We start from the raw sequence: 27,812 nt of genomic DNA, 5'->3' as shown, positions 1-27,812 counted from the left end.
CTCGCACGAACTGATGGCGTTACACACCCGGTGACTGGGGACAGACGAATCTTCACGCTGCACATTGTACCGCGTCTGTGTGCATAACTACGTCCCATGCAGTAGCCACACACCCCGAGTACTGGCAGAAGCGTCTTCACGACGTGCGCCCTTGCCGTAGTGCCTTGAACACAGCGTCCAGTTCCCCAACGTTTCGTCCTCGACTCGTACCACCCGAGGGTCTGTTTCGAGATGTCAGATATAGCACGCATAAGAAACACCAGCCACGCACCACCAATTACAAGACCACTTCAGCCTGAACAACAAGAACTGCGGCATAAACAACCATGACCTGTAAAGAGCAGTCTCACCTGTCAAAGAAAGAGGCATAAAGCTGTCAGAAACAAACAAGATGACAATGTTTGATCCGCGGCCTACTTTTGGCCCATGGACAATAATTGCGCCTCACGTCCAGCAAGGCCCAGCAGATTGGTTTGGATGCCCTGGTCGCAGGACGACGACCACTGAGACCCTCAATCTATGTGCGCCGCATCGTGGCTTGGTCTTCGAATCATGGCCACACAAGTCGGGATTAGGCGCGGCGCTTGAAACCACACTACCAATCCCTCGCTTCGAGATGGATGGGGAAGTTTCCATCGCGCCACTAGATGGAGATCTACAGGATGCAATCTACCTCAGCCAACGATGCAGAAACCATGTGGAGTTATGGCGAACACTGGTAGGGAATGTCAAATTTTCCGATCTTTACTGTGGAGCAGCATGGTCGTGGTTGGGGTCGCTCGATGTCGGACTTTAGATTGTCGATGCACCACGGAAGACCGTACCGTTACTCTATCTGCCCAACGGCTGGGGTAGAGAATTCTACGCGATGCACACTAAACTCTCTTCATGACGCACAGCATCTTGACAGACGCGAAAGCGATAAGCTTTAGCCACCCGTGAACCCGCCAAAGTAGGGTATGCGGCTCTGCCTGCGCAGGAGTATCTGCGCACTCTCCAGTCGACACTACAACAACACACGTAGTCTTTTCAGAAAGAGAATATCGCGTTACATTTACATAGCCATCAAACAGCTCGATTGATACAAAGAATGTACAAACTCGATCCTATCGTACCCTGCACCTCCCCAAACCCATCGTTTCAACCAACTAGCATAACCATGACCATGACCAATACCAAGTCTCCCATGTCCATCCTAATCATCTAATAACAGGACCTCTATACCTCCTCGTCACTCTCATCGCCCAGCAGCTCTCCTTCGTCGGGATCGACAACCGCGTAGTCACCCCTGCCACGCGCAAAACTGCTTCTAGAAGTATACGTCCTGCCGTATCCCCCGTAGCCACCTCCGCCACCCATTCTGCCAGCCGCCCATCGCCACACACTGCCCACGAGTAGGGGTAGCGCACTGACGACAGCTACAAGGCCTGATACAGCGACGATGGGATACTTGACCCATGGTTGGTCCGAGTCGAACGCTCCACCTCCATTGCCATCACCGAGGCGAATGCGACCGAACTTGCCGTCCCAGTGCTTCCACACATAATATCCGATACCACCTGCGGCAGCAAAAGGCAGGACGATAGCCAAGAAGAGCGAGAAGCCGCCAATGCCGTGCTTCTTCTGGAAGTCCTCTTCGAAGCCAGGGCAAGGCTGCACGTCACCCGTCTTGTCGAGCTCTCGGCCGCCTTCGCAGGTAGAGAGGGGGATCTTGCGGAATCGGACGTCCGTGTAGTACTCTTTCACGTTCTTGTCTTTGCATACGGCTGAGGCTTCAGGGAGTTCGAGACCGGCAACAGGCTTGCAGTCGCCGCTTGCATCGCGTTCGTAGTTGTATGCACTGTTGAATGTTAACTTATGTCGCCTGTTAAAAGTGAAGAGTGGGTGTTACCATTCAAAGTCCCGTCTGGTGCAGGAACAGTTTCGGGCAATCTTGTGCATCTTGTCGATACGCTGGCCGTTCTTGCATTTGGCGTCCCTCTTTTTGCGGTGGTATTGCGCTACGTGGCCGAAAAGACATTGTGGCTCCTCTTGCTGTAGAGGATGTTGTGGGGTCCAAAGGTCATAATCACCGCTTGTGGGATGCTCTTCGTCGAGCTCGCAAGGCTTGCTGAACTCCGGTAGACCAGAGAAGTCAAGGTTGACAGCAACAAGTTCCTTGCTATCCTTACCCCACAGGAGAAAGTTTAGAGAAGTGTCGCTGGGCACAGTGGTAATGGCTTCGACACGCATCTTGTGATCGGAGAACTGATATAGGTTCCACTTCGCACCGCTGTCAAGCGAGTAGTAGACGTGATCGGTGTCTTCTCCACGGCGGACAATGACGATTACGGAACCTTGGTCACCAAACTCCCAGGCGTAGGTGCCCTTCTTGATTTCTGTCCAGGTAATGCCTGCGTCGGTCGTCATGAACGTATTGGCTTCGCCAAAGGTGGTCAGCTCTGAGCCCACATTGCCGACAGCAAGCATCAATCCAACTGCTGTCGGGGAAGAGTACATCTCCCGAGCATCAGCGCGTTCGGTGTATCCGTGGATGTGTAGACCGCACTTATTCTTATCCGAAACGTCGCAGTCATATGCCTTGCCTTCCGAGTCCTTCTCGGGTGCTTGCAGAGCTTCCCAGTCCGCGCCGTCATTGTGTGTGATACGACTTTGCTTCTTCTTCTTGGATCCCTTGTTGACCTCATCGACGTTGACAATAACGTTGGCGACAGCAACTCCCTCAAGACCTTGCATCTTCTCAAAATCGACATAGCCTTCTGTGTTCCGGTTGACGGCGCTCAGGCTCATCACGTAAGACGTGCCGTTGCTGTTGCTCTTGATGATAGAGCCATACTCCTGGTCCTGTGCTGGGTTGACTGTCACGTGGAGGAAGACTGCATGAGTGGAGCTATCGAGAACTGTGTAGGCAGTTTGGTGGACGTCGAAGAACTTAGGAGGGAACTTGGCATCGGCAAAGGTGTTGGCGTCGAGACTGGCATCCAGGTGGAGGGTGCCATCATCGGCTTTTGTTGCGACAACGATGAACTCGGACATGGTCGCGAATTCTACAACAGACTTGAACTTGACATCCTTCTTCTTGAACCAGTCTTCGCTGGAAATGAGTTCAAGTGGGGCGCTCATCTCCTCGTTTGTGTGTTGCTCGCAGAATACCTGCTCCTCCTTGACACTTCGACCTGCCTCGCGCCATACGAAGGCGCACTTCTTGACATAAGGTACAAGCGGGTCCCAGCTTTCCTCTTCACCATTCTTCTGTGAGACGTAGGCTACAGTATGACAGTTTTTGTCACCAAGCTTGTCGCAGTTTTTTCCGCCCATCCAGATGATCCAATCCTGCTGTTTGGGGTGGAACTGCATGATCTGCAGCCTTTCCTTGTTGGGCATGACGGGTGCCTGGTGAGAGCGGATGCTGTCATGACGTCCACGATCTGTAGAGTAGTAAAATTTCTTGCCGGCGGTTAGGAAGTAGACTCTGTTGTTATCGTACTGATGAGGATAGATCCGAACGACCTCATCATCGACGGCCTTCTTCCACTTCTTTCCATGGTCGTGAGTGATGTAAGCCGTTCGCTCGTCGGTCAACATAACGACTGTTTCGTCCTTGTCCCGGTCATTACCCTCAGGGTCACTCTGGGTGTTACCCTCGAGGTAGTATTGCTCCAAGAATTCGCCTCCCTTGAACCGGGTGATCTCGCTGGTAATCTTATCACTCTTTGGTGGTGGCTTCTCTGCGTCGTCGCATTCGCGCTCAACCTCCTTGTCTCTATCCGTTTCGCCCTTGCATTGGTCGCCGGGTATCTTCCTCCATCCCGACTTACCCTTGTATGTCTTCGCGTCACCCTCGCAAGCGCCGCTCGGTAGGCGGAATGTGTTGTCAGGCTCGCACTTTTTGTCCTTGCCTTCTCCAGTGGGTGTGAAACCGAAATCGCATTCGTAGTCCCTGTACATGTCACAATCGCATGGCTTGAAGCTTGGTGTAGGGTCTTTGAAGACCTCACCAACGAAGCATTCGGCGTCCCACTTGCGCCTGCGGAATAACTGCTTGTGGCCCATGACACAGCTCGGGTCACCGTCCGCATCTTTGCGCACAGACCATTCGTCATCAAAGTCGCTGTCGCCGCACTTCTTCATCATATCAGTAAAGTCGAGGTGGATAATGACATGTTCTCGGCCGCCACCTTCCTTCTTCTTCTTGGATGCGTACAGCATGAACTTCAAGCTCGTCGAGTCAGGTAGGGTTGTGAGTTCGCGTGCGCGGATCTTGTAGTCAAGCTTGATCTTCTGCCAGGTATCCTTTCGTCCGTGCTTGAATGAGTACCTGATCTCATCGGTGTCGCCTTCGTCAAACACGGCTACTAGAACGGAGCCCTGGTCGCCGAACTCGTACTTGTGCGCCTCCTCAAGTGCCAACTCCCAAGTGAGACCGGCATCGTCGGAGACGTAAAGATCGCCGTCGGTGTACTTGCCCAGGTACTCTCCAGTGTTTCCAACGCCCATGACGATACCGGGTGCTGGGCTCGAAAAGACCCTCCCGCTGTTATGCAGGTTGGTTACAGAGTGTAGGTGCAACTCCGTATCCTTGCCCTTGACTGTGAGCTTCTCGAACGACCTGCCGTCATCGAAACTGATGCGCGACTTAAGCTTCTTGCCCCGGCCTGACCTTTCCACCTCCTTCCAGTTATCCACAGTATTGACCAGAACGACACCCTGTATGTTGGCGATCTTCTCGAAATCGACGTAGCCACCCTCGTTGCGGTTCGTGTGTTCGACGTTTTTGGTGAAGTGGGTTCCGTTTGAGTTGCTTGTGTAGAGGTTGCCCATGTCGACGAACTTGGAAGTCGTGACGTCGACCTGTATGCTGTAGTTGGTTGATTCGAGGATGGTGTACGCGTTTTCCTCAATCTTGTGGTCGCCGAACTGGGCATGGTGCCATGTCTCGGTGTCTTGGGTTACGTAGAGGGCGAGTTCGCTCGAGTGCTCGGCTTTGGCGGCGGCCACGATGTAGCCCTTGACAGCAGCCATGTTGGCCATGCCCTGGACGGTCCGGCCGGAGGACATGACGGGCTCCTCCTCGTTCTTGAAGTAACTGCGTCTGTTAGCTGTTGCCTGCGGTTCTAGCCCGTTGCCACTCACTCGTCGGATATCAGGAGCCTGAAGTCTTTTGACCTGTCCGAGTATTTGCCTCTTGTAATGCACAGTATCCGGTCGTCGTGCTTGTCCTTGCCTTCGAGGAAGCGCTCGGCGCCCTTGGCCCACTGGCACATGCGGCGGTCGTCAACGAGGACCTTGGGCTCTGACTTGAAGCCATCGGTTGTGTAGTATGTCTGGTTTGGGTCAGTCGCTGATTTCTACAAAGCGTACAGAACACATACTCGTCCAAGACATGGCGCAGTGAAGCAGTTCTCAATCTCGTGGATCATGATCTTCTTGTTGTCCTGCGCATGCCAGTTGACGGGTACTTGCGGTGACGGCGGAAGCTCCGTCTCAAAGCTGTCCCAGTTGTCTCCCCGGTCGTACGTGATCCAATGCTTCTTCTCGCCCAGGACCAGCGCGACCTTGTTGTCATACGGGCTCTTGATTATGCCGAGTCCGCGCAGCTCGTCAATCTTGCCCCAGCCCTTGCCGGCATCTTGCGACCGCCAGATGCTCCCCGTCTCGAGTTCCTGGAGCAAGGCGACGCCGGAATCGTCAAAGTACATGAGGTTGACGAGGTCATTCTTGAATGGCGTCACCGCAACGAGCGGGTCCTCTTTCTTCGCGGCGGCGGTGGATGCTAGTGCCAGCAGGGCGGGCAGCAGGAGGCCCTTGTTGTACTTCATGGTTGCATAGAGGCGAGCGTAAACGTGTGTGATGGAGTCTGGTGAAAGCGCAAAGCGAAAGAACAGCTGGCTGCGGGAACAATCACAGCCTCAGAGCTATGCAATGGCAGCCCCGATGACGCTTGGCAGTCTGAAACAGTCGATGCGCCGTGGTGGCGTAGGCGTAACCGGCGCGCAAACGTTGCTGTGAAAGCGTAGAAATGGCTGGGAAACAATGCAGGGGAATGCAACAAATTCTAGGTTGCGAGGCGCAGTTGCGCGATGATGGGCTGCCAACTGGACAGATACGTACACAAGCAGCCCTCCCGCGCGTCGTGACGGCTTCCGCGGCTTCTCGCCGCACCCACCATCCCTGCCACTGTTATTGCCGGAAACAGCATGCGACTGGCGCCTTCACCCACGTCTCAGTCGTGGAACACTTCACTACCACAAACTTCATCATTAATCGTCTTCGAAACGGAAACTACGCTTCGATGACTACGACTACGACTACGACTACATGAGCCTAATCCTCCGCGCGCTCACTCGCCGTGGATCTACGAGCCCCACCTGATTGATCAACTCCGCCGCTCAACACGCCCAGAAGCAGTCTGCTTGACGATTCTATAGCTTAGTTAGTACACTTCCAGATTCAACTCATGCACGAGATCTCGTTGATGAACTTACGGGCGCTTTGAGACTAAAAAGACTGCGATCCCACCCTCCAACATTGCAGTGTGGGTACTTCGATGCATCCTGATCTCGGAAAGACACGGTCGCGACATCGCCAAAAGTGATGATAATGTTAAGAGAGTCATACACATCCTCAAACTGTTCCGGATCGCCCAAGTGGACCTCAATTGGATAGCCTAATATCGTTTTACTGCCTTCAATCACAGCAATATCACCGAAACGCATAGCATCGTGATGACTGGAAGAAAGTGGAGCATGGCCGCTGTTGTCGAACACAGCCAGAGTCAACTCAGCAGGCCCACGCCTTCTAGTCGACTCCTTGATATGCAGCCTGCAAATACCCTGTTCATAAAGTGGACTAGGCGTTGGAGACGGTGTGGTAAGCGATGCAGACGTAGACTTTGGCGACGCCGTTGGGTCACCTGGACAGCGGTTCCAGCTTGGCTGAGTTGAGTATTCGCAGTTGAGCTCTAGGGTACTGTCTACGGTCATGGTCAACAAGGGTGCCACGGTACCTCCGCAGTTGCAATAGTCCTCGACACAGCGTTGTCCATTCTGTGCAATCACGTAGGCGCACCCTGGGATCCCACTGATACCGGGTCTCGGTACACCTGAAGCTAGTGGAGTCACGATCGTTGTGAAAGAAGACGAGTCGGTTGTATAAACGTTGCTCGGTGTAGTTGTCGGTGGGCTTGTAGTTGTGATACTCACAGTCTGTGAGAATGACCATTGAGTAGAGAAAACGGGCTGCGAACTCTGTTCGGCCCATAACTCCAATGCAGCCCTGTCTGGCTCATGCTGTGGATCGAACTGTAGCATGAATTTGCCATCCAGCCACGAATACTTTTCTGGATCGCCTCCTTCATGGGGTGGGTTCGCGTTTGGATCCTCACCCATTCCGCGATCATAAGCCACAACTACCACATGATTATCATCATATTCACTAACGTCTTTGAAAACGCTGTCTCTCAGGACGCTTCGGATGGCGTTGATATGATTCGGGTACGCTAGCTCCGAACCGTGTAAAGACCTAGGGGTGATAACGATGACTCGCGGCTCCTCGCCTTCCGCGAAGGCTTTGTCGACGTGGCATGCCAGACTCAAAAAGCTCTTGGGATCCTCGTCCATAGAGCAGCTGTTCGTTGACTCCAAAACGTCGAGCACGTAGGTTCGAAAGATACTCTGGTTGCCTTCTTCCTCATCCTCCAATGGTTCATCCCAGGTGTTGTACCATCCATCGCTCGGGGACTCCTCATCATACAAGGCTAGAAAGCCAGGAAGCTCCCAGAGATGGGACCACCATATTGCAGATTTTGACACGACCAACACAGACGTGCATCCGTACAAATTTACCAAACCCAGTACCATTTTTGCGTGGTCGTATGTGCGAAATAGCGCAGAAGGAACGCCTTTCCCAATCTCCGTGCCCGTGTGGCCATGGGGAACGAAGACTCGCTCTTCGTTATTTGTTTCCAATGCATGCTTTGCATCAGCAAACCTGGAACGCATAAAAGCGTTGATGCCTTCTTCCGTAGTACTCTCCGGACGGTCGAGCTGTGCCAAAATCGCCGAGTCGAGCGTATCCGACCTGTTGTATGCGACATCGGCCATACCTCCGCCAGATCCTTCCATACCCTCCACATAGATATCCTGGAGGCACGTCTTACAGGAAATACCGCATGGCTGGAATAGAAGACAGAAGGGCTTCTTAGCATACGGTTCCCCTGGAAAAGCGCCGATAATTGAAGTTGGCACAGCACAAGCCATGAAGCTAGAGACACTGGATGATACCGAAGTGCTGGAACGGGAAGTATCAGTCGAGATTTCGGAGTTTGATAGCGGCATTGAGGTGGATGCGTGTGCAGACTCAGTAATATGTGGCCCATTGCTTGTAGAAGGAAGCGAAGGTGGTGGGGTGGCTGGTCGTGTGTTCAAGGATGGATTCGCCATGAACTTGATCACATCAACAATAGCCGCCATCTGGACAGCTGATGTCGAGATTGCTGTTTGAACGTCCATTGCCCCCTTGATCAACATACCAAACGTATGACTAATGTCTGACGCCATGGCAACAACGCACGAAATCGTTTTGAAGATATCCCCAATGAACGGAAGCCCATTGCTAGACCGTATGCATGAGTCATCTTTCTTATGGTGATCGTCGTGGTCATCCTCGTCGTCTGGGAATGTTCGACCCATGAGAGAGCCCATCTCTTCCAGGAACATGCTGACATCCTCTGCAACCACGGTTTGCTTTGCTGGATTCATACTACTCTCGCTCCAGTCTTGCACAGCTAGCACCACACCCATCCACTGCAGTGACGCCATCGTCAATGCAGAAGATATCTCGAAACCAGTGGGATTCAATGTCGGCATAGTAGGTGCATTCGAAATGTGTATCGGGATAGGCGTGACTATTGCACCCCCGGAGAGAAACTGCAGAACTGCAGTCTGCCCCAGGGTCACAGTCGTAATCATCACTAGCGTTGGTGCTGCGAATGGAGCTGTAATGATCGTAGAGAAGACCTGACCACCGATAGTGTATGAGACGATAGGTGCGATTGGGGTTTGCATCGGTGTCATGGTAATTCGGGGCGTGGCGGGTGTCGTGGATATCGTGGACTCGTCAGCATGCGACGTCCACGAAGCCGAAGAGGAGTGCTCATCAATTGTAGTAGAGTTCAGACTTCCTGATAGCACCACTGATTCGGTAGACGATGAACCTGATGTTTCTTGTTGTGTGGTTCTAGTCGTCAAGAGCGTTTCCAAGCTAGGCGTATTGGACAAATTGGGGTTCAACGTGCTGATATCTGTAACAGTCGGTGGCGAAGATACGAGGCTTAGTGTTTCATTCCTGGAATATACTGAAGAGATGGAGCTCCTGCTTGCATGTCCAATCATGGTGCTAGTGTTGACATAGCCAGATGCAGTAGCATTTGTCCATTGTGGCGACCCTGATAGAGTAGTCGAGGTGGCCTGTTCCAAGGGGAACGTCTCGGTGATTGTTTTCTGGCTCTTTATTGAAGTCAGGGTTGTGTTAGCGATGGAGTGATTCTCCGTCGCGTGTGTAGGGTCCGTGAACGAGCTCGTGGTAGAGGCATTTGACCAGGATATAGAGTTAGACACTGTAGCGGTCTCGGAAAGAATAGACGTGACAGCAATTGGAGATACGAAGACCGAAATGGCGGAGGGCGGCATCGCCAAGATCAGCAATCCTGCTATGATCTTTGAAGAAGACATTATCAGTACTGTCGCAAAGTGCTCGAAGAGGTGAGAAGCCTGGATAACGCGTCTTTATCCTGTGCAGTCAACGGTTCTTACCGCAATACCAGGAAGCTTTTATAGCTCGAGCAGGTCCCTATTGCTGCTCACCGGAACAGTTGACGAAGACGGTAAACTTGACCAGGCCCGCCACGTAGTCACACTGCTGCTCTCCAGCAAGGGCCGTGCCTGACAATAAAGTGACAGTGGTACCTTTTCTTGGCCATCGCAAGTCCCCCCGAGTGCGATGTTCCCATCGCTGATAATCGTCAACCTGGCGATGTTACTACGCATGCATTGGCATCTTCTTCCTGTGACAGATTTGCGTCCATTTGTTGACTGTTCGATCTTCCTTGCGACTATACGATGGTGTTCGGAAACATCTGTGATATCAGCCGAGAAGGTCGCGATGGTATTACAACAACTGTGACCCGATGTAGTCACCCGTACGTGTACTCGCAGTTGCCGGTCACTCCATCCCCCTTCGTAAGAGGAAAATATGAGCCGAATCGAACGGCCTTAATGAGCCGTTGCGCAAGGTATGTGCTAAGTCGGTAAGTTCCCCATTTTGTCGCGAGATTGTGCTGTGGATGATGGTCTCCACTGATCTGAGGACAGCTTCCGTGGCACGACACGCGGGATCGAAAGCGTTGCCTCTGGGTAGCTCCTCGCATGGCGCACTGAGCTGTTGGAGCGGTCAATGAATGTGTTACTCATGCATGTTAGATGCAGGCATGCCTCGTAAATGAAGGAAGTTGACTTGTCGCGACGCGTGCCAAGTTTGAAGTTGGCGTGTTACTGGGGAGAACAACATCAAAGCTATCGCAATCATACCGTATACCAAAGTACCATCTCAATGACCAGTACGAACCAGGACCAGACCGCAGTCTGAGTCAAAGGCGCACTCTATTCGTTCTGTGTTACTGGGGAAGCAGCCCTGGAGCGCGTCGGCGTCAGCGCTACCTAACTTGAGTGGCTTTAGCGTGCCAAGAAAGCCTTCCGGGGCCCGGGGGTGTCTCCACTGCTGCTTCCGCATCCCAACTCTTCTCAGTCACGGCGGCCTTGCGCCTGGCCCAGGTGTGCAGCAAGCTCTGAGAAATAGGTCGATCGCGGCGCTTGAATTTTTCACTGCGAGGATGCATTAATGCGTCTATCTTCCAACGACACTTAAACCACGCTTCCTCGGAAAGGCCCTTCAGCTGCCCAGGTGCATGGCCATACATCTCGCAGGCGCCACCGATGACTGGAAGCTCCCACCTTGTGCTGGATGTCCTATGAGCTTCGTCTACAGCCACTCCGTACTCGACTCCGGCTGTTCCGGCGGCCTTTCTTGTGCACTCAACTAGCAATATTGATGAAGCCGGTAAGACGTCTGCTGCATACAGTGCGTCAGGTCATACTTAAGGCCTACCTTGAGCCTTCCTTAAGTCTGCTACCTATCACCCCATCCTCGCCATGACTCGATTGATCAATATATTGGTGCGCTCTCTGTATTCGTACGTCACGTTGGCAACTGCCGAGGGCAAAATTACCCCAAATCATATCGAGCTGATCAGAGATGTTGCAATCATCGGCGGAGGCGCATCGGGGACGTACGCCGCCGTTCGACTTCGCAAAGACCTAAACACGAGCATAGTGCTCATCGAGCCCAGACCAAATCTGGGTGGTCACACTAGCACCTACCACATTCCCGAAACAAACATTTCGATTGATTACGGAGTCCAAAGCTACATACCTTACGGGCCGGCTACCGATTTCTTTACACGCTTTGGGATTGATACGGTGATCCCCACTAATCAGAGGTTGACGGGACTCAATATCGATGTCGAGACGGGTGAGGAACTGGAGAACTACAGCGCCCCGAGTGCAAATGCAACCAACGAAGCATTGCAGCGATGGCTTGCGATCACGTCGAAATACAGGAATATATTGGAGCCCGGGCTTTGGCAATTTCCATCTCCGGCGGATATCCCTGAAGATCTTCTTACGCCATTCGGTGAATTTGCTAAGCTCCATCAGTTGGAAGCCGCCGTTCCACGGATAGTGGTGATATCTGGTGTGGGCTATGGAGGCATTCGAAATCTTTTGACGCTCACCGTCTTACAGGCTTTTGGGGCGTCACTTACGAAAGGTCAGTCGATGTTGCAGGCTTGTTCCCAAATTGAGACTGTCTTTCGCTGGGGGTCTTAGCTTACTGTTCTTAGGTCTATTGAGCGGCACACATTTCAGACCTGTTGGTAATAACGGTGTCCTCTACGAACGCGCGCTCGAGCTCCTTAAGCCGGACGTGCTATTATCGAGCACCGTTCACGATGTGAAGCGAACCAGGAACGGGATAAGGCTATCAATCAAACAGGACGATACCAGCTACATCATCAAGGCACGTCGCGTTCTGTACACCGCAGGCCCAAGCCTGGAAGATCTGGCTTCTTTTCATCTCGATAGTAAGGAAACGGCTGCCTTTTCAAACTGGCTCACAGAGTCCAACTTCGTAGGAATTCTGAAGGCGCCTTGCTTACCAGAAAACTATTCCATCACATATTTGCCCTCAGCAGCGCTGCCGGCTGACCAGCTAGCGATCAAAGACTGGCCACACAGCCTGCGTCTAGACTCGACAGGGCCTGCAGGCCAAGGTCTCTTCCGAGTCGTCTTCGGCGCCAACTACACGGTATCTCCGGACGCCTTCACACGCATAGTCTTGGAAAGCGTCAAACAGATGCAGAATGTTGGAACTGTCCCCGCGGATTGCGAAGCGGAATTTAAAGCGCTTTCGGATCATAGCCGCCCTTGGTGGCCGCGGTCTGCTGAGCGGTTTCGAGCAGGTTTTGTTCAAGACTTATATGCCCTGCAGGGATATAGAAATATGTGGTATACTGGATACGCTTGGGGAGCGCAATACAGCTCAACTGTTTGGGCATTTACCGACACAGTTCTCGAGAGACTCATAAAGGATATGAAGAGCGGGACCTGATCCATTGCTTCGGTGCGTATGCAATTGGATAAGGATCAAAAATTTCTGCTGTGGCTTGTCGTCTCGGTGAAGGTCAAGAAATCTTATGGTCTTGAATGCTGAGCGCGCTAGAAATTTACACAAGCCTTGTAGATACGACAATACCATTGTTGTTCTAGCACACTTGGTCTGCTCTCTACTGCAGCGTTTATTAGAGCCCTTTAGGTTTGGGAAGAGGTTAATCAATGCCAACGCGCTATCCTAATGCCACTATGTATGATGAATGAGCACGACGCGAACATTCATGTGTCTTAGTGCGAAAGCTCTGCGTATACCCGCGATCATGTGGTGTCCCAGCGACGATCGGCGCGTGTAGTCACAGAAGCAAGCGGATACAGCGCCCTGCCAGCAAAAGCGCCGAACCCCAATTCCTTTAATCGCCAAACTCCAGTCGTGTCCGCGATATTCGGAACAGCGTACGCTATTTTGAGCACGACGAACACGTAAAATGTGCTGAACAGTCACGTTGAAGACGGAGACGGAACACGATCACTGCCGCCGCCAAATCGGCGTCGTCATTATACCCCCAGCCAAGGTATGCCCCAAAATCGTTGCTACCGGATTATTACGAGACGAGTGCGAATGGACCAGCGCTACAACTCAAACGCGCAGACACTGGAGAAACAAGGAAAGTGATGACGCTGGGGTCGGTCACCACCGGCAGTTCGGTGCGTGATTGGATGGACCCGCCGGGTTCCTGCAGCAGTCCCCGCCGGCTTCGGGCTGGCCCACCTTGCTCTTTGTGCTCTCCTGTTTGCATCAACACCAACGTGTTATCACCACTGACCTCAATTCCACAGGAAATACATCGTCCCTGTATCGTTTGCACCGAACTCGTGCACATCGCCATTCACCCCACCCTGCCTGCCAACGCAAGTCACATGGGAGATGGTCAGCCCCCGGAATCGCCGGATTGTTCGTGAGGAGTCCGAGAGCGAGAAGGAGAGTATTGGAGCTCCTCAAATATCTCCTCGCAAACGACCGCTAGTTGTGGACGACTCCGATTCGGGATCTGACGATGTTTCGCCCACAACAACACACAAAAGAGTGCGTCGTGTGGTCCTGGACGACGACGACGATGAAGAGGACAACGAGAGCGATCCGTCCAATCTTCCAGCTACATCTCAGCCACCAGAGAAGGGCAGAGATCACGAGTTACTTTTGAGCAGCCTTGCAGCAAGCCAGAAAGCATCCCCATCTCAGCTACCGACTCTACCTGCCGAAGTCCTTTTGACCGTCCTTGACAACGCCGACCCAGCGGACATCTTGGACCACCGGCTCGTATGCAAAGCCTTCAAAGAAGTGATTGACACGTCTGTGCTTTATTATCACATCCAACGTGTGGAATTGATCGGCTATCTCGGACCGAAAGAATGTCAACTCATGGAGCAACTCAATGCGCAAGATTACTGGGACTTGGCATTTGTCCACGCGACTTTCGAACGTCTAGACGAGCGCGTGGGCAACCAAGCCGTATGGGATCCACAAAATGCGTACTTTCGCATCAAGGAGTCCTGGCATGACACGTTTGTCCGCAGTGTCGGCGAGATTGAACCCGACAATCCGTGGTGGCACCATACCGTACAATATCTTGATTTACGAAAGCCATCTTCAGTGCACGGGCAGCTACGTTGGTGTGTCAAAGTAGGCCCAACGGTTGTGGATTTTGGCATGGCAGACGAGCAAGACGTGGATATTGAACTGGTGGAGCGCGAAGACGAAGACACTATCATTGTCCGGGTTACGAATTGGAAGCGTATGCTGAAGAATGTCTTTCGAGAAGAACGAGCTCTGAACCTGTTACTCAAAGACACCGAAGAAGACGAGTTTACATACAGCCATCTAGAGGACGGCCTTCGAGACATGCGACGTAAGCGCTATCGTTCGAAGTTGAATCCACGTAACAATAAGCACGGTAGAGACATTTGGAAGATGGACAACATGACCCCATTATGGGGCAAATACTCTTCTATGACCGTTATCCGGGACTACGAAGATGTGGAACTTGCCGAGCGCAATGCCGCTCAAACCCTCATGCTCTTGCGAAGAGAAGCTTCAATGTCATATCGGGAACGAGATGCATTGTACACAATGAAAGAGGAAAGAGCTATAATGCACAGGGAAGTGGCGGAGGTCGACGAGCAATTCAAGAAATGGCAGGAAAGCCTGCTCGGGTTACCAAATCTAAGCCTAGGTCGCATGGAAATCGATCATGACGTTGATCCCAATCCGATGACTTGGTCCAAGGAAGTCGTGGATCGCGAGAGCCAGAATCTGATAAGGTGGAAGGCTCAGAAGCAAACCATCGCGCATATCAAAGCCTACCTGGATGCTACGAACGCCGCAGCCACCTTAGCCGAGGACGACTTCGATGACGAAGACGAAGACTTCTGAGCATTCGCCATGCTTTGACGAAGCAACCATACTTCTGTCCACGGCAATGCCACACTGTCGCTCTGCGTCCACACCCCACACTGGAATCTGTGCGGCTTAGCCTGTTCTGTATAGTCGTATACATCGATAAAAGTGCAGAATGGGTTGTCTGTTGATGCTGATCGTATGTCTGCGCCAAGCCGGCTCAAGTGTCCAGGTGGTGTTCGGCCCCACCTCTCGACAGCCACCAGGGAGGCCCTTTCCACCACGATATGCACGGCAATCCTTCCTAGACATTGCGCGAGCCCCGCGCGATAAGACCTGTTCGCATACCATGTACCATCAAATGGTGCTCTAGCGCATTTCTGCAGGCATATCTTGCCAAGATCGCAAACGCCGGATGAAGCTATGTCGACCGAGGATGGGGCGGAAAGTGCGGGCATCGCAGCAGCTTCTCTATATATAGTGAGGATGCTTGCTAATGAAGCGGATCAGGCTCGGAGTATGGACACCGAGAGGTGAATGCAATCTAGAGCTTCTGCATGGTCTTGCCGATCATATACTACGCTTGCTCCACGAGGCACTCTTGGCCAATCTGCCATGAACATACTGCGCCGCCACCTTGCTTATCGCCAACATCCTCCATTGTTTCCAAGACAATCAGTGCCTAATACAAGGGCCTCGCATGTGGCAGGTAATCTTTGCAGCGTGACTGGCGAATGAGAACGAGTACGCCTGCACCACGAAGCTGCATCGATGTGGCGCTGCATGAGCTGAACCCCAAACGTGGGCATGGCGGCATAAGCTTACCATTTCTTGAGAGCGGGTTGTCTGTGCTTATCACGCTTGGAAGGCGGGGCACTATACAGCGGCTGACCAAAGTGGGAATCCCTTATATATTCATAGATATCTAGGTTACTCAGACCTGAGCATTTCGCCGCATTGTGAAACACTGCAATTCGGGCTCATCTTCGGGTACTACCTGCTTCAGCCTCAGCCTCAGCCTCAGCCTCGCGATGGCGTACCAGCAACTACCCAAATTACAGCACAACGTGGAAGTGACGCCGGTCAACGAGGACTACACTCCGCCTTCGTCCACCCTACAAAATTATGAAGAGATACGAGACTTCGATTTCAGCCCCACGAGTCCACGTTCGACTGTTAAATCGCCTTCTATCAAGAAGCATGTAACGCATTGGAGTTCGTCTACCAACAGCACGGCTGTGACGTCGTCGGAGGTATGTAGCACAAAGTCTGACAGCAAGGCTGGCGCGTCCCGTGCGCGGTCTTGGGCTTTCGAGATCATGGCTGTCGCAATCGGGTTGGGTGCTGTCGCCGCCATTGTCGGCGTGGTAGCCAAATACAATGGACACGCATTGCCAGACTGGCCTTACAGCATAACTTTGAACGCTCTCATTGCCCTGTTGGCTACTTTTGCAAACGCTGCAATGTCGGTTTGCCTGTCGAGTGGACTATCGCAGGCGAAATGGGTCCGGTTCAAGCAGACATCGGCTCCATTATCTGACATGGAAGCCTTCGATGACGCTAGTCGTGGTTCGTGGGGCTCTATCAAACTGCTGGCGACTGCCAGAGGAGGGTACGTTTCTCAGCTCAGGACATGGTTGACAGATGACTGACGAATGCTTCATCAGATTCCTCGGGTCTTTCGGCGCTATCGTCGCTGTTATAGGTCTCGCCCTTGGGCCTTTCGCGCAGCAGATCGCAACCTACAAAATCCGTAACGTGGAAAGTGACTTTGGCGCCATCATGCCTAGAGCCCTCAACTTCACCCCTGCGTTACCGGGTAACACCAGCACGAGTAAGTAGCATCAAGCGCATTTCGGTATCATTCGTTGACGTAGGTTTCTAGCGGGTTTCGTGCCAATTCTCCCACTTAAAGCCGCAGTCTACAACGGCTTGTTCGCGGAGAACAATAGACCTGCTGCGTCACTACCATTCAAGTGCCAGAGTGGTACTTGCACCTGGGAACCCTTCGAGACGCTGGCTATTTGCCATGAGTGCACAGACATCACTCCGCTCATGACGCGCTACTGTCCAACTGAACTGGGTGCATCGCCAAACATGTCCTCATGCGGATGGCAAGTACCACAAGGAGCCCATCGTAAGTTTCGCATGTGCAAATTGTAAATTGACGGGTACTTATTGCTTACACTGTTTTTTAGTCAACACAAGCTCCGATGTATTCAGTATGACATCCTTCATCCCGTCGGCGTATGGCGACATGCCCCACTCCACGATAATCCGACTCATCTTCATGGGTACAGAGCTTCAAGATACACCCAACGCTCTGAACCCTTGGGCATCACAATGCAGTCTGCAAGCATGTGCAAATACGCTGTCCGCATCGGTCACAAACGGTACGCACCAAGAGAATGTCACGCACTCTGTTCTCAACCACACTGTCATCGACATGAGCTCCCCCGATCCTGCCGCCGACTATGGTGTTTATATCACTGGCAAGTCCGATGACACTGCGTACTTGCTTGGCATGGAAGCGCTTTTGAGCATACGCGGATGGTTTAGTGCAATCTTTACCAACGGCTCCGCCACCCGTACGACTAGCGATTTCACTCGAAGTGTCACAGACCCAGACCGTGCCGTCGTTGTCAATCTCACAGTCGGAATCTCATCAGGCGAGACTTTCTTCGACACAGATATTGTCACAGCGTTCTACTGGAACTACTACGAGTACGCCGATGGACTCAATATGCTAATGAGCGACTTGGCTGTATCGATGACAACCGCTTTTCGCGGCTTCAATGGCGCTGTTGATACGAACGGCAAGTCGATAACGGTAGAGTCCTATGTCCACATCCGGTGGGGTTTTGCTGTGTTACCGATCGCGGCTGTCGTGGCCACTCTGATCTTCTTGCTCGCGACGATGACGATAACGCATACGTCTGGTACGCAAGTGTGGAAAAGCAGTGCGCTTGTGCCGTTGTTACACGGCTTGGATCATCATACTAAGGAGAGGTTCGGTACTAAAGACAGTTTGCCAGCTCAGAAGAGACAGGCAAGAGCGGTAAAGGTCAAATTGCTTACTGATAATCGGGATAGCACAATGCTTGGAGCAGAGAAGGCTGCATGCTAGTTTGAAAGGCGATGGTGATCATGCTTCGATAGGCAAAACAACACCTCACTCAATACAATCTTTGGGTTATACCCTAGTTTCGCGATCAATATCCTTGCTCGTTCTCCCCTCGCTACTGATATCACTTTCCGTGTCGCTGAGCAATCCATTCCAAGCATCATCATCGACGCTATCCCTATCGTCTTCTCTTCCAACGTCCTTCTCTACCTTGACGTTTACGAACAACATCCATAATCCAATATCGTAGGTGATCCTACAAATACTCGTAGCCACGAAGGCCACCCAAAAGTTATCGCTACCGGAGAGGAAGCCTGTGATTGATGGCCCGACGCTCATGGCTAACGTGCGCAGCATACTAGTGATGCCCATGACACCCGTACGCTCTTCAGGCTTCACGACTGCTGCAATGAAAGCTGTACGCGGTGCTTGATCCATGCTATTGAGGGAAGCTCGGAATAGCAGCAGGCCCACTGTCCAACCGACTTTTGAAGGTAATGGGATGAAGCCGCTGGCGATCGATGATGGGAGGTGAGTGAAGACCATAGTGTTGATGAGACCTATGCGTTTGGCCAATGGTCCGGCGAAGATAGCTCCAACTGCGCAGAGAAACTGCGAAGCCGAGGTAATATCCCCAAGCGTAGACTTTGAGACGTGGAACTTTTGGTCGACGTAGTAGTTCATCAAGGAGTAAGGTGTCATGCCGTCTGCTAGACTGTCAACAGCTAAGAGGATCCAGAGCTTGTACATGACGGATCGTGTACTCTGCGAGATCTGACTAAAGTAGCTTGCTGCCTTTTGCGATGGCGGGTTCCTGACACCCACAGGTCTTCCTACGTTCTCGCGGTCTTGGTCGAAGCCGTCCGTGGTGCTGGGTGTCATCGCCTCCAGTAGCACTTCTTCCTCTTCGCCATGGCCCCCACCACGTCCTCGCTCTTGCATCTCCGCCCGCTTTTCACCTGCAGCCTCGCATCTGCTACTCAAACCCAGACAAAGGATGCTCCCAAGCACTCCGAAGGCGGCATAGCCCCAGAACAGGGCATGGTATGCCTTGGTCACATTACCGCTGCTCTTCTCGAGAGCATTTACCGTTCTCCCTGCGACTTCTGCGCCAATGGCCCCTGCCAATGTTGTCGCTGTGACATACCACGAGAGTACATCGCTTCTTGTTGTCTCGTCTGTTAGGCCACTCAACATGCTCTCCTCGACAGCCCTAAAAGGACCACAGTCAGCACCGGTGACAGAAATGATGCCGAACACCGCCGCAACCAAAAGAATGAAGAAGTTTTCCGACATCGCAAATGCGACGCCTGAACAAGCCATCATCACACTACCCATGAAAAGAATCCTTCTCCTGCCTATTTTGTCCGCCACGAGAGTAAGCAGCAAGGACAGTAGGACATCTCCGAGCAATGTCAATGTCATGAAGACCCCAATCCTCGAATCCGGAAATTTAAGTGAGGAGAAGAAGAGGGCGAGAATCAGCGACGGAATGCCGGCCGTGAACATTCTCAGCGATCGCAGTGTGATGATGATGTACGCATCTCGTCCAGTCGCGTTGAGTGATGTGATGCCGAGAAACCCAGCGATCCGCGATATCGCCGTGGGGGCCATGGTGGCAATGTTGGACTGTGCCGCGTGTTGGATCAGAGAACGCGAGTTGACGTTTCGTAAGAAGGCAAACTCAACGTCAACTGCTTATAGATGTCGAGAAGAAAAGATGAAGAGAAACGGAAAAGCACGGAAAAGATCTCATCCTACAAAAGACTGGTGACCACCCGCGTTGCTAGTGTGGGCGTTAAACCCGAGACGGGTTTAAGCTTGGAAGCTACATCTTGCCTGACTCACCTATGGCGCTGCCTGCATATGCGCGACTCCATCAAAGCGCGTTCTAGATCATTTTTGAGCGACCTTAACGGCGTTACTACCGACGTTTGATGTGCTGGTTTGGAGATGCTGCGCGGCCGAATCTGCCCCGCGGTAAGAGTGGGGCCAGATTTCGTCATCGCCAGGCTCCTGCGCTTTCGATCGCGCGTCGCGTGCCTCGAACAACATCATTACCAGCGCGATACGTTAAGTGAACGGATCTCAAACCAGTAACAAAGCGCTCGACAGATCTTATGGGTCTTCGTAGGCTCGTGGTTGAGGAAAATGCTTTATTGCAAAGTCACGTTCCCTTATCGTCGCCATGGCAATTGTTCCTTACTCAATTAGATGCTCGCCTTCGTCAAGTGAGATAACATGATGAAGGTGACTAGTGGAGCTGAGAACGCACGGTGACCGCCGAAGGTGAGAGTACAGGTTGAGTACAACAATCCCTAGATACCATGTTTGCTAGTATAACAAGACTTGGCAATCCAGCTATTTGAGGTACATTCAGATCCTCCGGGGCTCTCTTTCTATCCTCCATTCGACTGAGCCTACAGCTACCAGGTACTACCGAAATCTTACCAAGTCGGACTGCAATAATCAACAAAAGTACGGTCGACCAGACTACCACCAGCACAACTCGTCCCCAACATGTCTTCCAAGGATATGTCATTCGCAAAGGCATTTGACGAGCTCTTACCACTCGAGATCAAGCAGATAATCTTCAAATGGGCAGCAAGCGACAACAGCAGCGAGATCCAGATCAGGCTTTTACACGATAACGCAGACCGGCTTCATGCACCAGCAGTCGACCTGCTCACGAAGTTGAAGGACCAGTACTCAGCCAAGGCGTACAACCAGGCCTTGGAGTATCTTACAGGATCAATTTTTCGGTGGGCCTTCAGCAGCGATACACAGCCACATCGATACCTTCTCCGTGCTTTCCGAAATTCGGTCCCAATGGAAGTTCGACAGCGAATCAAGCATGCCTATCTGCCTCGGGTCACCGTGTATGGTCTCATCAATCCTGCGACTCAGTCCACAAGCTTCGAGAACTTGGGATTGTCGGAACCGTCTATACCGAGGCCCTACTCTGATTACTTCACACGTCTAGGCGCTACGACATCCTCGACATCCTTTGATCGGCTCTTGATAATTATGCAAATCAAGAAAGACATCGCAGGAGGTATGCAGCTGCTACCCATTACGCTTCCTTCGCTCACGAAACTGGATCTCCGTCTCGACATCATTGACTGCTTGCAAAGAACTCCAGAAGACGCCATGAAGTTTGAAGCCACTTGCTTGGTTGATTGGATGAATCTGCTTCAGAGTGGACCGCTTCCGGGTGGGTTTGGAGCACTTGCAAACCTCGTAGGGATCGCCAACCTCGATATTCGCGTTATCTGGGATGACTTCCTTGGCAAGAAACGGAATTTCGTAGGCAGATGCAGTGGGGAGATTGAGGAAAAGGCCCACGACATGCTTATGGAGGCGTTATGTCTAAGTCTTCCTACTGCGAGGAGCATTGTCGGCCATTCAGACAGTTCTTTCGTCTGACCGGTAGCCTCTGCTTCACTTGGATGCATTGATCACGGCTTGGGGATCAGGGTTTCCTTCTGTAGCGCGTCACGTGGAATAATGGGGAATGGATCACTTGTATGGCCATCCCGGTTTTACGGACTGCAGGGCGAGATGCGAACGCTGCAACTGCTTAACGGCTGATTAGGGCGGTATGTGCTCTAGGATTTGGTTCAGCATTAAGCACCATCTAGGGCATAACTGCGACATCCCCGACGGCCTGCAATTTTGTTCCACTTCTTTGTCACCTGGGGACTCGAGTTAATGAAACATCAGCTAGCGACGAGGAAAAAACAACATGGTTCATTTTCATTTGAAGAGATGAGTGGCACAGCGAAGTATGTAGTTATCTCCAAATGTTCGTAGTTATTGGCCTATGACATACTCCGCGATATGCCAAACCGTCCGATCAAATGCAAGCCAACGTCCGGTCTGTGACTTCCCCTCAAGCTCAGCTACCCGCCTAGTATCCGTACAAGTTGACACGCTCATTCGTTGACGCCTTAAGTCTCTGGTTCTCCTTAATGAGCATCACGCGAATCGCCCAGGCACAAGCGATCGACAGCAGCGCGAATCCAGCAGAAGCACCGAATCCAATTCCGTATCGAGGCTTGTCGGTGTCTGGCCAGAGGTAAGCGCCGTAGATGTACCCGATCTGCCCTCCGACGTTCGTCATCGCCAACACGACAGCTTTCTTCTCTTTCGTCTGACTGAGGGTCGAAGATGCCCAACCAATGATGACGGAGTTGACGGAATACGCGCCCATGGGGAAGATGAAGCAGGCAACATATCGACCCGCTGTATTCATCGTACTGGCAGCGATGACGAATCCGACAATGGCGACTAGCAGTCCACCAGTGATATGCCAGGTGCGCTCATGCATACGTCCCGAACTCCAGCCTGTAGCGATACCTGCCGCGCCGGCAAGCAGGAAGGGAGGGCAGGTCAGTAGGAGAGTAATCGTTGTATTGAAACCGAGGGTCTTGATGACACTAACATTATTGTCAGCGAACTTTCCTGTGAGTATACGAATGTACTTACGTTGGGAAGAAAGAGTTGAACGAGCAAGCACTGAGATGGAAGTTCTGCATGAGACAGAACAGCCACGTCCTCTTGTCGCGGCACGCCTGCCTCAGTCCCTCCATCATGCTAACAGGCTCGGTGGAATCGCCGACTCGGTCACGCTCCATACGTGCATGAGCGAGTTCGCGCTCCCGTGGGTTAAGCCAGCTCGTGGTGAGTGGGGTGTTGGGAAGCATGAAGAAACCCCAGATGGCGACCAATGCGGTCACGGCTCCTTCGCTGTTGATGGGTTAGCACGATGTATGTTCAGGCAAGAGAAGATAGACCTAAATTATGAACAGCCAGCGCCAGTACTTTTGGCTGCTGGATTCCCATCATGCAAGCTTGCTTGCATGATGGGAATCCAGTAGCCAAAAGTAATCCAGTAGCCTAACCCAGAATACACGCTAGATCTCCATCATGCAAGCTTGCTTGCATGATGGAGATCTAGCAACCCTCACACACAACACGCACACACAACACGCACACACAACACACACACACAACACACACACCCACACAACACACACACAATACAAATCGACGTACTCGATTTCAATCATCATGACTGCGCATAACATACACACGTGAGACCCGAATCTTCCTCTCAGTCCTTGTAGAGCTTAGACTTAGCTTTAGGCTGACCCTCCTCTGCCGCGTTTGCTGCCGCCTCGACCTCCTCGACCTCTCCATTGCTTCTTTTGGTCCGCAACAGGTAGCTTCGCCTCGTCAATGTCCGACATGGAAACATCCTCCTCAACAGCCTTGTCAGCAGGCTCCTTCTTAGCCTCGTCGGCAGGCTCCTCAGCAGCTGTTTCGGCAGTCTCCTTCCTGTTAGCCTCCTTTCGAGCCTTCTTCTCAGCCTCCTTCTGAGCCTTCTTCTTAACCTTCTTCTTGGGCTTGTCAGCAGCCTCGTCGGCAGCCTCCTCAGCATCCTCGTTCTTCTCAGCCTCCTTCTGAGCCTTCTTCTGAGCCTTCTTCTCGGCCTTGTCAGCAGCCTTCTTCTCAGCAGCCTTCTTCTCAGCAGCCTCCTTCTCAGCCTTGTCAGCAGCCTCCATCTCAGCCTTGTCGGCGGCCGCCTTCTCAGCCTTGTCAGCAGCCTTCTTCTCCGCAGTCTTGTCAGCAGCTTTCTTCTCCGCAGCCTTGTCAGCAGCAGCCTTCTTCTTAGCCTCCTTCTTCTCAGCCTCCTTCTTCTCAGCCTCCTTCTTCTCAGCCTCCTTCTTCTCAGCAGCCTTGTCATCCTCCACCTTGTTCTTGGCTAGTTGCGGCGACTTCTTGATGCCCATTGCAACTTGAAGGATATCGATGATTGAGGTGAGTTGAGGATTGATTATATCAGCAGTTCCTACGTTCCAATATGCCATGAATTTGCAGAACGTGTCGAAAGCTCTCCTGGCAGTGTCCGTGTCCGAAGCATTCCCAAAGATCTGCCATAGCTGAGCTGGTGACACAGGAACAACGTCATTGCCCAGTTTAGACTGTAGCGCCTCTTGGTGTGCAACGTTGTCGCTGCGTAGTTTGACGAGAGCGTTGATCGTGGCAGTCATAAGAGAGGGGAGCGAAGCGGGGTTAATCGAAGTGGTCGAAAACGCACCCTGCACGGGTACGTTGCATCGGGCATCGCTGAGGAACAACAGTGTCTGCTCAACTAGATGGTCGTCTGTGCAATCACCCATGCATCCCTCGATACGCGGTGCGAGACGGAGAAAGGGCTCGACGTCTTGGGCAGAGAGTGGGTGATGGGTCGGGTCCAGGCCATCAAATAGACGCTGCAACAGCTCCGGCGTCAATGATTGGGCTGCCTCGGGCCATTGCTGGGCGACCTCGGCGAGCATCTCCTTGGCGCTCCACACTAGCGAAACTTGATCCGGACCGTCCTGACCCTCGTCCGCCATCTCCACGTCGGAATCGACCTCGTCGGTTTGGGGAGGAATGAGGAAGAGCCTGGTGTGTGGAAAGTTGGTAACCAGCTCCATGAGGGGCGCAACCGCGTCGTCCAATGTCTTGGAAAGCTCCGTCATTATCCAGGGACTATTCTTCAGCGACAGGGCGCTCGACAGCATGTGAACCTTATTCGCAAAGGCGAGCGTTGGGTCGGTCGCGATGACCGTCTGGTCCCTGGGCGTTGCGTATGCTGTTAAATCTGGCTGCACGACTTGGCCATCGTCATGGACGGCAACAGCGCGCACCAACTTGTTCCACCTTGACGCCCGGCCTCCGGCTGCCTTTGAGTAATCCCTATACTCGGAAAAGTAGTAGACCTCGTCCCCAGGGCAGTTATACATCCTACACAAACCATCTTTCGGCTGCACCAGCACATACAACTTTGTCTGGGCGGGCTGCTTCTTGGAGCACGGTGTAACGACGAGCAAGGCATCCACGCCGTCATGGTCGTCCTTGTCGAACCCTTCCGATGCGTTCAATTCGGCCTCCTCGATTTGGTCCACATGCTTCGATCCGGTAAAGCGGGAGTTCAGCGTCAAGGTGTCGTTCCCGTTCGCCGGAAGGTGTTGACCGATGACGCCAGTATGCAACCCGTCCTTCTTGTCTTGCTGCGTCTCCTCGCTCGACGCTTGGCTTGTTGGTATGGTCAGGCCGACGAGCACGACTTGGATCTGCATCACACCGGGCTCTGGCGCTTCTTCCTCTTCTGTGAATGTAAAGTTACGGCACTCTACGTCGCCAACGGCGGTCTTGTAGGAGCTCGAAGAGAGGTTGGATTGTGCCATGATCTTCTTGTTTTTGATACGGTTTGGCCAAGAGAACTGCAGCGCGAGGCCGCGGGCAGTAAAGGCGACGTCTTCAAGCTGTGGCGCAAGCGCCTTGTCTTTGGCGCTGCGTGTGCGCGCCATGCTGACAGGGACGAGATGAGGAAGAAATGAGGGAGAGATGGTGAAGTAGAAAATGTGCAGCTCGGGGAGGGTTGGGCAAGTTGAGAAGAGGTGAAGGCGGCGGTGTTGAGCGCAGGTGGGTGGCCCGTGCTCTGATATCCACCTGGGCATCTACCGGGCTGGAGATGGCGACTGCAACAACGACACGACCGCAACGACACGACCGCAACGACACTACCGCGAAACTACAGGGCATTCACAATGTCAACTACCAAGACTGCGTCAAACGAAGTCCTCGATTCTGAACTCTTGGAACGAGTGAAGAAAGCCGTCGAAACAGCCAGCCGGCACTCCGCCGACAAGGACGGGTTCAGGACTTACGCCATGAACAATTTGCACGAGGTCGCCCATGAGCTCTCGGTACTCGCAACTACAAGATCGATTCTGCCTCCCCGCCCTATCCTCCAATTGAGCGATGGCATGAGGGGTATTGTCCGCAGGATGCAAGCCATCATCGAGGACAAACCGGCAGACATGACAAACAAGCTCCAAGTGTTGTCCAAACAACTTCGTAACATGGCAGTTGGCCCGTATTCAAGCTCCCAGGGCAATGGCAAACTATGGGTACCCGAGATATATCTCGCAACATGTAACATGGCCTCCAAGTCTGCTTGCTGTATTCTCTGCTGACACATTCCACTTAGCCAAGAAGAAGAAAAGCCAACTGCTAGCCGAGCAAGATGCCAGCTTGCCATTACCCAGCGAGATTCACTATGATACCAACGAGCCCGACTTTGACGATATGGTGTCAGAGGCTGAACCCGATGAGTACGACGAGGACAACTCCGAGGACGAGCGGAACGTTGTTCTGACTAGGGAAACGTACCCCATAGACGAGTTCCCATTCAGCTCATCAGACAGCTCATCAGACAGCTCATCAGACAGCTCATCAGACAATTGAGGAGTGACACATACGGAGGACGCTACGTGATTGTCGTGGGCTTTTTATGCGGTTGCCCTCCCCTCGTCTGCCTCCGGTTTGTCGATGAGAACACGATGAAGGACAAGGTGCTGCTATGCGCGTTACTGGCGGTCACGGGGCTCTTTGTGGGCATGACGTTCGCGCCGGTCATGGCAGAGGTATCGGCTGTCGCTGAGGCCAAGGAAAGAAAGATGATCGCAGATGGACGCCCAGGATTCGGCAAAGGCGGTGCATTTGCGCAGGCTTACGCACTGTACAACTCTGCGTTCGCTGCCGGCTGCATGGCGGGACCTCTGTTGGCCGGGTTTCTTGCGGAGGACAGCGGCTGGGGGACTATGGCGGCCGTCTTGGGCGCGCTGTCTGCTGTCACTGCCGTCCCGGGTTTTCTCTGGCTAGGTGGATGGGTGCTAGCAAAGAACTAGACACGGTCGATAGGATAGTCTCTCCGAACATCGGCCGCATACACAGACTTCTAGTCGGTTGCACTCTGCATGTTGTGAGTCGTGATACATGGCGTCATTGCCTCGGCTTCGTCCCCACTGCCGTTGTTGCCCGACGCCGGGACCCTGCAACTGGCCGGGAGGCGCCACGCCACACCTTGATCGCACTCTCCCTTCTGTCTTCCACCACACGTCCATCTCCGCTCGCCACCGCCTGCATCGCTACATCGCCATCTCGCTGTCAAGCGCCTCATTGGGTCTTCGAAACAGGGCTCCATCTCTCCTATGCGGCGATGGCATTCGCTCCTGCATCATCTCCGGCCCTCCAGATGTCACCCCAATCTATCACTGCACGTCCAGGTCCAATCGCCACTTCACCCGGGAGATGCATGCTGCGTGCAATCAAACCCCTTTTACAGCTCTCTTCCCAAGATTTGCACCGCCAGTGCAGTTGCCGCAACAGAGTTCATTGGCATCAGAACACTAATGAGAGCTTTGTACAATGCCATCACTACGTCATGCACCGAGAAGTAGACATAGGAGGCGCGGAGCAAACACCGCAACCCCGCCTGACAACAGGTTCCCTCTGACGGCCTGGAACAACGCATGGAGATAGGCGAGCGTGTTGCGATCTCTCTTCGACGATGTAATAGGTTGCCAAAAGATTAGTCTGCAGATCTGGGGTCAGATGGTCCATGCCACGCATCTTAGGTTCCAAGATCGTCAGGAACAGCCTCTCTGAGTACTAACACATGGTACTAACTTTACTCCGAACGCTTTAGGCTCGCATCCCACAAGCCGCTTGG

At 52.7% G+C, this 27,812-nt stretch overlaps 7 protein-coding genes across 7 annotated transcripts; 4 read left to right on the top strand and 3 right to left on the bottom strand.

Annotated features, from left to right (window-relative positions):
* Positions 1–1,218: 1,218 nt before the first annotated feature.
* VPS10 (vacuolar protein sorting/targeting protein PEP1) lies at positions 1,219–5,819 on the bottom strand (the record flags this gene model as incomplete). The annotated part of the gene is made up of 4 exons (XM_049374057.1): positions 1,219–1,840; positions 1,892–5,086; positions 5,134–5,324; positions 5,373–5,819. 4 exons carry the CDS (start codon positions 5,817–5,819, stop codon positions 1,219–1,221), a joined length of 4,455 nt encoding a protein of 1,484 aa, XP_049236197.1.
* A 7,226-nt stretch (positions 5,820–13,045) lies between these two features.
* Positions 13,046–15,156, top strand: J4E87_002419 (uncharacterized protein; the record flags this gene model as incomplete). Its single annotated transcript, XM_049374056.1, has 3 exons — positions 13,046–13,050; positions 13,298–13,408; positions 13,563–15,156. 3 exons carry the CDS (start codon positions 13,046–13,048, stop codon positions 15,154–15,156), a joined length of 1,710 nt encoding a protein of 569 aa, XP_049236196.1.
* Positions 15,157–16,151: 995 nt separating this feature from the next.
* On the top strand, positions 16,152–18,247 carry J4E87_002418 (uncharacterized protein; the record flags this gene model as incomplete). The annotated part of the gene is made up of 4 exons (XM_049374055.1): positions 16,152–16,732; positions 16,788–16,954; positions 17,006–17,257; positions 17,319–18,247. 4 exons carry the CDS (start codon positions 16,152–16,154, stop codon positions 18,245–18,247), a joined length of 1,929 nt encoding a protein of 642 aa, XP_049236195.1.
* A 66-nt stretch (positions 18,248–18,313) lies between these two features.
* J4E87_002417 (uncharacterized protein) lies at positions 18,314–19,858 on the bottom strand (the record flags this gene model as incomplete). Its single annotated transcript, XM_049374054.1, has 1 exon — positions 18,314–19,858. The coding sequence occupies one exon, from the start codon at positions 19,856–19,858 to the stop codon at positions 18,314–18,316; it is 1,545 nt and encodes a 514-aa protein (XP_049236194.1).
* Positions 19,859–20,764: 906 nt separating this feature from the next.
* Positions 20,765–21,670, top strand: J4E87_002416 (uncharacterized protein; the record flags this gene model as incomplete). The annotated part of the gene is made up of 1 exon (XM_049374053.1): positions 20,765–21,670. One exon carries the CDS (start codon positions 20,765–20,767, stop codon positions 21,668–21,670), a length of 906 nt encoding a protein of 301 aa, XP_049236193.1.
* Positions 21,671–22,154: 484 nt separating this feature from the next.
* J4E87_002415 (uncharacterized protein) lies at positions 22,155–25,605 on the bottom strand (the record flags this gene model as incomplete). Its single annotated transcript, XM_049374052.1, has 3 exons — positions 22,155–22,683; positions 22,733–22,993; positions 23,399–25,605. The coding sequence occupies 3 exons, from the start codon at positions 25,603–25,605 to the stop codon at positions 22,155–22,157; spliced, it is 2,997 nt and encodes a 998-aa protein (XP_049236192.1).
* A 240-nt stretch (positions 25,606–25,845) lies between these two features.
* Positions 25,846–26,988, top strand: J4E87_002414 (uncharacterized protein; the record flags this gene model as incomplete). The annotated part of the gene is given in 3 exon segments (XM_049374051.1): positions 25,846–26,233; positions 26,289–26,466; positions 26,478–26,988. 3 exon segments carry the CDS (start codon positions 25,846–25,848, stop codon positions 26,986–26,988), a joined length of 1,077 nt encoding a protein of 358 aa, XP_049236191.1.
* Between the last annotated feature and the right edge of the window lie 824 nt (positions 26,989–27,812).

The sequence above is a fragment of the Alternaria ethzedia genome (assembly GCF_023757985.1).
Source record: "Alternaria ethzedia strain BMP 0044 chromosome Unknown scaffold_4, whole genome shotgun sequence".
Lineage (NCBI taxonomy): Eukaryota > Fungi > Ascomycota > Dothideomycetes > Pleosporales > Pleosporaceae > Alternaria > Alternaria ethzedia.
Note: the sequence above shows the minus strand (reverse complement) of the source record. Positions and strands in the feature narration are given on the sequence as shown.